The sequence below is a fragment of the Aulostomus chinensis genome, chromosome 1 (genome assembly GCF_037954235.1).
Source record: "Aulostomus chinensis isolate RoL2024-O1b breed Wild chromosome 1, RoL_Achi_v1.0, whole genome shotgun sequence".
Classification (NCBI taxonomy): domain Eukaryota; kingdom Metazoa; phylum Chordata; class Actinopteri; order Syngnathiformes; family Aulostomidae; genus Aulostomus; species Aulostomus chinensis.
In genome coordinates this window covers 50406311-50417433 of record NC_141320.1, presented here as the reverse complement: position 1 = coordinate 50417433, position 11123 = coordinate 50406311, and the positions used below count along the sequence as shown (strand labels likewise).

Genomic DNA, 11123 nt, shown 5'->3' with positions numbered 1-11123 from the left:
AAACCATCGGACAGAAACCTCCCTCAGTCACACTGAAGGAACCTGAACTGACTGCTGCAGCTGGGACACACACACACACACACACACACACACACACACACACACACACACACACACACACACACACACACAGCAGGAAACATGAACAGAGACATAAAAGCACGGGATGCCTCCTCCTCCTCCTTCCAGAGATCAACTGATCTCCAGATTGACTTCAGTTCTTTGATCAGAATTCTTCTTCCTCCTTGATAGATTTATTGATACTTTGTCATAGACGGTCCATTCCTATTGGAGGATGTTAAAGAGCAGGAGAACCAGGTTCCCATGTATGGAACTAGAATATTTATATACTGTATTGCAGTCATTTCCAATATCCATCCATCCATTGTCTTCCTCTTATTCCTATTATTAAGGGTCATGGGGGGTGGAGCCTATCCCAGCGTCTACAGGTGAGAGGCAGGGTTCACCCTGGACAGGTCACCAGTCCATCACAGGACCAACACATATAGACAGACAACCATTCACTCTCACAGTCACACCTACGGTCAATTTAGAGTATCAATCAGCCTCGTCCCCTCTTGATGTCTTTGGATTGTGGAGGAAGCTGGAGTACCAGAGAGAACCCACACAGGAACAGGGAGAACATGGAGACTCACACAGAAAGATCTTGTGCTCCAGCCAGGACTGGAACCCTGAACCTTCTTACTGTGAGGTATTTTTATCTCACAAGTGGAAAAATGGAGAACGTTCATGTCATTACATGTCGTTCTCCATTGGGTCACTAGGGGGCAGCACCTACCTGCATCACCAATATGAGCCTTCCGTCTGTCAGGGGGTAGAATTCAGTCACCACCAATGACATCAGAGTTAGAGTTTAGACATCAAAGACAGACATTAAAGCCTCTCTGATAAAACAAAAATATACTGCAATATTTTTTTTCCAAAGTGAGACCCTCTTTATTCTCTAGTTTAATCTGCTGCAATAATAATGAGCATCTTTGTCAGTCTACTGATGAATGTCAGATATCTTTGATGACCAAACCTGGACGTTTGTCTCAGTTTGACTGGAAGTCTCATTCATTCATTTCTCCTCCATGATTTCCTGCAATGATTTCCTGGTTCTGCTCCATTCAGGTTCAGAGAGCTGAGATTAAAATCACTCAGGAATAAAAGAGGAGACACCAACAAGTCAGCATGGAAGAGGAGCAGCTTTTCAAACTGGTCACCCTGGCTGCTGGTCTGGGCCTCCCTTTGCCTCGGTGCTCCTTGAACCAGTAAAGGTCCTGGTCCAGTCTTCTCCACTGAGTCCTTGTCAACAGGGAGCACCTCCCCACCAGAGAGGTGCAGGGCAAAGGAAAGGAAAACTCCAACCAGAATGAACGCTGCACTAAAAACTGCCCTCCATTTCTTGAGGGGAACGTTGGGTCTTCCTCAGACAAATGGCAGTCAGCAGTGGCTCAACATCTGAACTGAGCCCAGACCTGGTCAGCTGATCATTCACCAGCTCAGCCCCTCCCACTCATGACGAAGACCTTGAAAACCCCAACATCACCTCCTCCACCTCAGTCTGGCGTGTGTGGATGGAGGGCTGTGACGTCAGCAGCGATGACATCACTGACACAAACACACTGATCTCTGACTGGTTTGGTCTGAGTGGGATTCAGTGACATCACACGACCTGCACCAGATGAAGGGGCAGGGCATCCAGGAGCTGTGACATCACTGGTGACTCTTGTTGGGCCGCCTTCTTGGCCAAAGTGGAGGAGAACAGGACCCAAATACAGACGGGGGAGAGGAGCGTTCAACAAAAGGAGGCTTGATTGATGAAAAGACAAAGAACAACAAAGGAACTCAAAGCACCAACAGAGGAGAAAAGACAAAGTAGCAAACAAAAGCCAAACTTCCACTGGAAACTTGGAGGAGCTGGAACAGGAGGGAGAGAACATGAGGCTGAGAACCCTGGAGAATGAGAGGTGGACAAATCCACCAGCGCAGCATCAGGAGAGCAAAGAAACCAGAAGGAGCTTTGAGGAGCTGCTGACATGCAGCCAGGGAGCGTCTGCCTGAGATGGGAGGAGCTGCTCATCCACCCAGATGGAGAAGCAGCCATCTTGCTCTTCTGACGCCGACCGGCAGAAGGAACAGACGAGGTGAGGGGCCTCACGTTGTCATGGCAACATGGAAACATTCCACTCTATCAGTGGTGCCTCCATCAGACGCACTTTGTCTTTGTGAAAATCAAAGTGAAAGGAAATAATAAAATAAAACAATGAAGGCTGCATGAACTGAGTGACACACTTGAGGATGACATCAGCGAAATGTGTGATGTCACACTGCTGAGTCGTGAGGTCACCACCAGAGAACAAATGAGTGATGAGATGCTGATTATTGACTCTCTACTTTAAATGATCTCACTCTCTTCCAGCTTGAAGAAGTTGGAGGATGAATGAAGTCAAGAACTGGAAAAATGTAGAACGTTCATGTCATTACATGTTGTTCTCCATTGGGTCACTAGGGGGCAGCACCTACCTGCAACTCCTGGGAGCCCTCAGTCGCTCCTCATTTTCAGGCTCCAACTACAATGAAGCTTCAACTCTTCTGAATCCTCTCCACCTGTCAGATCTGTTTGAAACTTCCAGGTTTGATCAACATCCCAGTCTGAACACATCTACAGGTCAGTAGTGACCACAGCGCCACCTACTGGCAGCAGGAAATGACAGATTTGACACTGAGATGTCCTCATGTAGCCTGTTCATGGTGTCCTGCTCAGATGTGGTCAGACCCACCCTGAGAGTTTGGGGAGAACCCTTGAAGCCTGGGACTTCAGGTCCAACGCTGAGACCACGGTGTGATGGAGAGTTCTGATGATTCATCAGCACAATCAGACTCTGATAACTCCTCCCTCCCTGGTTGATCTGAGTCAAAGTTCCCATGTCTGATCAACTTCCTGTCCTGATGACATCACTACTGCAGGTGAACAGTTAGCATTGCTCTGTTTGATGAAGCTGCGTTCAGGGAATGAGGAAGTTTCCCTTTGTGTCACTGCTTCTCTACTAATCTGATCTCTGATCAGTTCACCAAGAAGAGTCTGGGGTCAGGGGCTTGATGAGTAGAGCTGTTTAGTCAGGAGGAGGCTGCTCTGATTGGTTCCTGACACTGAAACAAGGCCTCCATATATTCATGATGACATCACCAATAGGAGCCTTCAGTCTGTCAGGGGGTAGAATTCAGTCAGCACCAATGACATCACAGTCAGAGTTCAGACATCAAAGTATATTGGAAAATATACTGCAGTATAATAAATATTAGATTTCCATGTATGGGAACCTCACTCTCAAAAGTAAAAAGTATTCTTTGTGCCGGTCCAGGCCAAGATGGTGGTGTATGTGAGCTGAAGGAGGAGGGTGGGTTCTGTTCCTGTGTGTGGAACTCATCAGATCCAGGATCCAGGATCCAGCTGGACTTCAGCTTTCATCAAATATCAGGAGATTTGGACTCATTTAGAAATGTGTGGTGCCACCAGAGAGTCCTGAGTCCTGTGGAAGACAACAAGCTGTTGTTGGTGAACCTGCTGAAGATAAAATGTGTGTGTGTGTGTGTGTGTGTGTGTGTGTGTGTGTGTGTGTGTGTGTGTGTGCATGTACACTGTAATAAATGATTTTTGAGAGTAGTAATTATAATCCATGAAAATCGTCTAAAATTTACTCGATTATTCTAGTCAGCAAGAAAATAAATAAAAATAGGGTAAACTATCCCCAACTGCTAACAGCATTAAGTGTTACATCGAAAAATTTAATAAAATATACCCAGAAGCCATCAGTCCTATGCAGCAAATTGCGCATGTGCCAGACTGCGACTGGATTTGAACCTGATTCTAACCGAAGGCTGCAGATCGTCGGAGTACCGTTACTGGACTGAAGGTAAATTAAGACGACTCTTTTACATTTTGCTCTTTATATAATCACGAATGTAAATGTTGATTTATGAAATGATAGATACTTCACGAGTTGTGGTCTCCTGCTTGATTCTGAATACTTGAACCAAATGTTTCAATCAGTGACAGGTGGCAGCTCTTTATTCAGTAATGTTATGTTAAATTATGTTAAATTTATTCAGTAATGTTATGCTTACGTGCACAGTCCAGCTTGTTTGTGAATCATAACATGTAGTGAAGTTGTTTTATTGCCCAGTTATGTCGTCTCCGCTGCATTATGATACAATATTCGCTCTTTTAACTCCTTAATAATGGACCATTAGTGGCTTTGCGCGCAATTCGCGCGCGGGAGTTCACATACCTCGGTGGTGGTAGCATGCGTACATGTACGTTATAACTCTACATTGTTTACATATCGTATTTAGGGATGTGAACGACTTGTTATTTTGCGAGTCGATTTTTCAGACATAGTTGGAGCAATTTTTGGTAGGTTGCCCCTTGATTCTTCCCGTTAGCAGGTGGCGCTATATGCTATCGCTAAGTTAGCAAAGTTGCTAGCAATAGCATATAGCGCCACCAGCTAACGGGCAGAATCAAGCGGCAACCTACCAAAAATTGCAATTCATTAAATGCCGACTATACCAGGGATCCAAAACAGAGCAAAACCGAGAGAATTCCCTGTGAGCACCATGTTAAATCCCCTCAACTTCACAGAATAATTCAACCCATTTAAAGCCTGTTTAAGCTTTTGCCTCCTGACAACTGTGTGTGGTTTTTTTGTTTTTTTTTAGTCGTCTGGACATTAGCGTCGATTAGCATGCTAACTCCATAGCCGGTACTGTCCTCATAGACTGCATAAAGAGTGACTGGAACCGACTGAACTCGTGTTCGCCGTGGAGTTGTTACTGCCGTGGCAGGCGTTGGCTCGCCCCAATCGAGCAAGCTGATGCTAATGTCCAGACTACCAGAGAGGCATGTGGCTGCAGACCTCCACTGTCACTACGGGAAATCACGTGATACATTTCAAAATAAAATCGTGAGGGCACTTCCGTTAGCGTCGCTTTTCTCACCAATGCATTCATTAGTAATCAATATAACGTAAAATATTTTAATTACTTGTCAATAGTATATCTTTTTTTTTGTTACTAAACTTTTTTAAAAAATTTCGTTAAGTGCTTTTGTTTTATGTTGGCATGAGTGTGGATATTTTATTTTGAATGAACTGTATGCCGAATGGAGGCTGCCTGAGAGCGGAGGCTGCCTGAGAGGAGCGACCTCACAGTGGAGGTGTGCAGACTAACAGTACAGTGTTCTCATTAATGATTGCCGTCTATACAATCTAAGATTATACACTGTACTGTTAGTCTGCACACCTCCTCTGTGAGGTCGCTCCTCCCACAGGCTCCTCTCAGGCAGCCTCCGCTCAGGATATAGTTCATTCAAAATAAAATACCCACATTCATGTTCAACTTAAAACAAAAGCACAGAAAGACACTTGGGTACATGGAGAGCAAGATCAGTGAACACCGTTATAGGTTTCAAGAAGTGTTCCCAGAGGAGACATTGAAACCAAAACACCACTTCCTTGAACATTATCCATGGCTTACGACTGTTTTTGGGCCACTTGTGAATTTCTGGACAATGCGGTTTTGAAGCCAAACATCGATTTTTCAAAAGGATTGTGAGGCAGACTGTGTCTTTTAGAAACATTGTCATGACACTGGCAAAAAAACACCAGTCAATGATTGCATATCATACACCTGATTGCAACAATCAGAGGTCAACACTGTCGGTGTCCCGGATGACTCAAGTGGCAGTCGATGTTCTAAATGACAGCATTAAGGAGTCATTTGCAAGGGAGTTCCCCAGGGCAGAGGTTGTAAACATGACAAGCAAGGTAACCATTTTAGGCACAGACTACAAAGTTGGAATGCTGCTGCCCTTTGGATCGACAGGAGGCTTGCCTGACTTTGGAGAAATACTGCAAATAATAATTGTGCATGAAACCCCAGTCTTGGGCCTGAAATTGCTGAGTGGATGGTGAACACATGAGGAGCTTTAAGGTGGAGCCAACAGGAGAGAGAAAAATCCTCCAGCATTCAAAACTCAAGGATACATACCCCCTGGCTGCATACAGTACAGCAGATGGTCGGATGGTGTGCCTTAAACACTTCATTGGCACATTTGAGGAAGTAGACTTGGGTTGAGTAATTGTCATATCAATTGTGTGCACACTTTGCCAGTTGAAAGAAAACAAGAACTTGGTGTCTTAAAACAAAATACATGAGTTTAAAGGGCTGTCCACACTAACAAATATAAGAATAAAACTACTCTCAATCCTGTACTCACCACATGGTACTAAACTAGGGTGTGTAAAGTCTGGAAATGTTCAAATGAAAATGAAATGAACCTGTGCAAGTAAACATATCTATCAACTGTCTAAATTTCTTTAGGTTATCTGTCAATACAGCTGAGGACAACACTTCCCAACAACAATGGCGGTCCGGTTACGAGTCCTAATAGAAGAACAAAACATACAGAAGCTGATGCTTCCGGCAGGAATGCCTAATACAGTGGAAGACCTTGTTTCAGTTGTTGGTAAAACTTTCCAGTTACATGGGGAATTTGGACTATTATATGAAGACGAAGACTTTGGGAACCATTTTTTTACTCTTACCTCAACTGCGGATCTGCACCACAAGGCCACTGTGAAAGTGGTAAGAAAAGAACCACTGATCACCCTTGACCTACACCCACTACCACTGGATGAATCAGGACTGTCCTCAACGGTGAGCTCACTGGACACCACTCATGAGAGTAAAAGTGAATTTGACACCCATCCGGGAGATCCTGATCCATCCTCTCAAGTGTCTGTGCATCGTCCAGCTCAAAGACACCATCATTCTCCCTGGTTCATGCTGCTCTGCTCCATGGCCAGTGCCATTTAAAATTCCACAGTTTTCCCGTGATGTTGAGCTTATCCTTGCAGATGCAAACAAGTCTTATCAAGACACTGGAATACACTTCCGAGATGCAAGTGTGAAATCAGCAATAATGCATGACCTTTCAAAAGTAATTTTCTCTGTCACTGCATACCCCACAAATGAGCAAACAACCTCAGTGTCTGAAGCCCTTGTTCAGAAGTTTCCATGCCTTCAGGAGCCGGGATCGTTTGCTGGGTTATACGGCTGGCAGCAGCGCATCAAGTACCAAATGCACAATTACCGTGCCAAGCTAGAGTCACCAAAATATGCCTATCCTGAAGTAGAAGTCAACACATTAAGGAGGAAGCATCCAGACGGTAAAGGTCCCGCTAAAAATGTGAAAAAGCCAAAGAAAGCCGAGGTAAATGATCTCCCTCCGCATCCTGCTGGAGAAGATGAAGACCCGTTGGAGAATGAGAGACTTGAATTGATCAGTGAAATAAAAAAGAAGAATAATGCAAAGACAATCGCAGAAAAAATGTCCAAAACCTTTTCAAGTCGAAGAGTCGAAGTGGTGACCCTCAGCCCATCCATCAGTGTCTTCAAAGAAAGGTGGCCCGCATTATTCAGTGAGGCTCAGGTGAGAATGTTTGATCATCTTTCTCTCCACCAAGAAACATTCATTTGTTTACTTTAACTTTGATGTCTGGTGTCTGCCATTGAACGTTTCGTACACTGTTCATTGACTCGTTCACCACATCAAAGAAGAGTTCCGTCGTATGACGACAATGTCCTTGGAGGGGACATTCATGCTTAAACTTGATGGGTACACACCCCGTCTTCTGCAGCTGATGCGTGCAAAAGGAGGAGCTACTGGTTCCAAGATGCGTCCTCTGCTGGACTCTATAAATGAGGTATGTTTGCTTTGAGGAATGAGCAAGATGTGATTGAAGTGAAATAGAAGTGAGATCATTTGAAACATTTGCATTGTCATCCATGAAGTGAAAGCTCTAACCAAGAGTTCATCATAAAATCGGTGAAGTGTCAAATACTGTGTGTGAAAAAGTGCCTTCAGTGTAAGGGCATGTAAATGTGTATTTAATAAATGGATCTCCTCACAGTCTCAGAGCATTTACCAGAAGAGGGATGGAGTTCTCCGCTGCCTCATCAGTCATCTTGGGGACAGGCAAGAAGAGCTCTTCCAAGACTGTCAGGTATGTTGGGAAGTGACTGATGGCTGACTGGCCTCCTTTACCTGCTTTCCCTCCTCCCCTACCTCCTCTCCTCTGTTATCTTTTCTCCTCTCATCTCTCCCCTCCTCTCTCCTCTTCTCTCATCTCTGCTCTGCTCTCTCCTCTTCTCTCATCTCTGCTCTCCTCTCTCCTCTTCTCCCATCTCTGCTCTCTCCTCTTCTCTCATCTCTGCTCTCCTCTTCTCTCATCTCCTCTCATCTCTGCTCTCCTCTTCTCTCCTCTCTCCTCTTCTCTCATCTCTGCTCTCCTCTCTCCTCTTCTCCCATCTCTCCCCTCCTCTCCTCTTCTCTCGTCTCTCCTCTCTCCTCTTCTCTCATCTCTGCTCTCCTCTCTCCTCTTCTCCCATCTCTCCTCTGCTCTCTCCTCTTCTCCCATCTCTGCTCTCCTCTCTCCTCCCATCTCTCCTCTTCTCTCATCTCTGCTCTCCTCTCTCCTCTTCTCCCATCTCTCCCCTCCTCTCTCCTCTTCTCTCATCTCTCCTCTCTCCTCTTCTCTCATCTCTGCTCTCCTCTCTCCTCTTCTCCCATCTCTCCTCTGCTCTCTCCTCTTCTCCCATCTCTGCTCTCCTCTCTCCTCTCCTCCCATCTCTCCTCTTCTCTCATCTCTGCTCTGCTCTCTCCTCTTCTCTCATCTCTCCTCTTCTCCCATCTCTCCCCTCCTTTCACCTCTTCTCTCATCTCTCCTCTTCTCTCATCTCTGCTCTCCTCTCTCCTCTTCTCTCATCTCTGCTCTCCTCTCTCCTCTTCTCCCATCTCTGCTCTCCTCTCTCCTCTTCTCCCATCTCTCCTCTCCTCTCTCTTCTCTCCTCTTCTCTCATCTCTGCTCTCCTCTTCTCTCATCTCTGCTCTCCTCTTCTCTCATCTCTGCTCTCCTCTCTCCTCTTCTCCCATCTCTCCTCTGCTCTCTCCTCTTCTCCCATCTCTGCTCTCCTCTCTCCTCTCCTCCCATCTCTCCTCTTCTCTCATCTCTGCTCTCCTCTCTCCTCTTCTCCCATCTCTCCCCTCCTCTCTCCTCTTCTCTCATCTCTCCTCTCTCCTCTTCTCTCATCTCTGCTCTCCTCTCTCCTCTTCTCCCATCTCTCCTCTGCTCTCTCCTCTTCTCCCATCTCTGCTCTCCTCTCTCCTCTCCTCCCATCTCTCCTCTTCTCTCATCTCTGCTCTGCTCTCTCCTCTTCTCTCATCTCTCCTCTTCTCCCATCTCTCCCCTCCTCTCTCCTCTTCTCTCATCTCTCCTCTTCTCTCATCTCTGCTCTCCTCTCTCCTCTTCTCTCATCTCTGCTCTCCTCTCTCCTCTTCTCCCATCTCTGCTCTCCTCTCTCCTCTTCTCCCATCTCTCCTCTCCTCTCTCTTCTCTCATCTCTCCTCTTCTCTCATCTCTGCTCTCCTCTTCTCTCATCTCTGCTCTCCTCTTCTCCCATCTCTCCTCTCCTCTCTCTTCTCTCATCTCTGCTCTCCTCTCTCCTCTTCTCCCATCTCTCCTCTCTCCTCTTCTCTCATCTCTGCTCTCTCCTCTTCTCCCATCTCTCCTCTCTCCTCTTCTCCCATCTCTCCTCTCTCCTCTTCTCCCATCTCTCCTCTCTCCTCTTCTCCCATCTCTCCTCTCTCCTCTTCTCCCATCTCTCCTCTCTCCTCTTCTCTCATCTCTGCTCTCTCCTCTTCTCCCATCTCTCCTCTCTCCTCCCATATATATATACACCCTTAAATTAAAAAATCACATGCTTTTTCTTATTCCTTTTTAACATGGAGGACTCATGTGAGGACCACAGAACAAACGATGAAGGTGATCCTGGTCCATAATGTCATGGCTGAGGAGGATCCCGCAGAAGTGTCAGTTGTGATTGAGGGCAACCAAGTTCTGGCTGGGTGTGGAAACCCAACCAACGCCTGCATGCTGTTGATGGGCTTGATCTGTGCCCTGAACCTTGAGTATCCCAAAACACTCCAAAATACCTTCCAAGTATTCCAGAAACTCTTCTTGGAGCTTGATGGAGCAAAGCTGTTCAAGAAGGTCAACACCCTCAAAACCAAGCTAATGGAATGAACTATTTACATCAGGGGTCCCCATCATGTGCCATGGGGGGCTGAGAGAATGGAGCTTTTTTGGTTTCTTTTTCAAGCAATCCCCCCCCCCCCCAAAAAAATCAAGCCATCAAAAACAAAAAAAATTGCAAACAGATACAATATTTAAAAAAAGACTCCAACAGATTTGCCTTTTTTCTTTTCCTTGTTTTCTTTTCTTTCTTTCTTTTTTCTAATTAGTTCTCTTGGTCTCTGGTCGATGGTGTCGCGAGTGGTTGGAATGAAAACCTGCACACTCGGCCCTCCATGGGACATGATTGGGGACTCCTGCTTTAACACTCTAAAAGCAGCTTCTCCATCGTTGAACCACTCTTCCTCTCAGCAGATTTCTATTCCCTCTCTCTTCTCGTCTCTTTACTCTCTCCGTTACACTGAGGTGACGGTGGGCTTCGTTTGTTCAGCTGGAAAACATGAGCTGTTCCTTTAGTTAAAGAAGCATCAATCACACGGCCGCTTCCATGCACCAGTTTCTACCTTAAAGACTGATCATCTGCTGATGTTTGATGCTTTATAGTTCTCCACTATGTTGTCTGTTGCATCTGAGAGAAATGCCCGCTATGACATAGTTTCCTTCACATTTATGACTGAAAATGGTCGACTGTAAAATGTATTTAGGAGCATGTTTGAAGATAAAGACCAGGATGAAGTGAAGTCACAGCAGCCTCTGAACCAGTGTTTGTCACCGTTCATGATTTCAGTTCGATGATTTCAAGAATAAAGCCGATAGCTTCTGAATGTTCACAGTCTATTTTATGTCATCTCCTGTCCTTCCACATCAGTGCTCTGTGATGCAGGACCACACACCTTTTGGAAATATGGACAAAGGCTCCCTTTATGTTGTGTCTGCTTTTAAACTTTTTGTTCATTAAAAACATTGACATTTTCACCTGTTTGTCTGAAGCAAGTTTTTTGAGGTCAATCTTACCTTCCTTGA

The 11123-nt window shown here is 45.6% G+C and overlaps 1 protein-coding gene across 1 annotated transcript; it reads left to right on the top strand.

Moving 5' to 3' along the window:
* Positions 1–6429: 6429 nt before the first annotated feature.
* LOC147272101 (uncharacterized) lies at positions 6430–10709 on the top strand. The gene is made up of 5 exons (XM_086202792.1): positions 6430–6723; positions 7094–7498; positions 7617–7772; positions 7980–8074; positions 9872–10709. The coding sequence occupies exons 1-5, from the start codon at positions 6430–6432 to the stop codon at positions 10149–10151; spliced, it is 1230 nt and encodes a 409-aa protein (XP_086058918.1). The 3' UTR covers positions 10152–10709.
* The last annotated feature ends 414 nt before the right edge of the window (positions 10710–11123 follow it).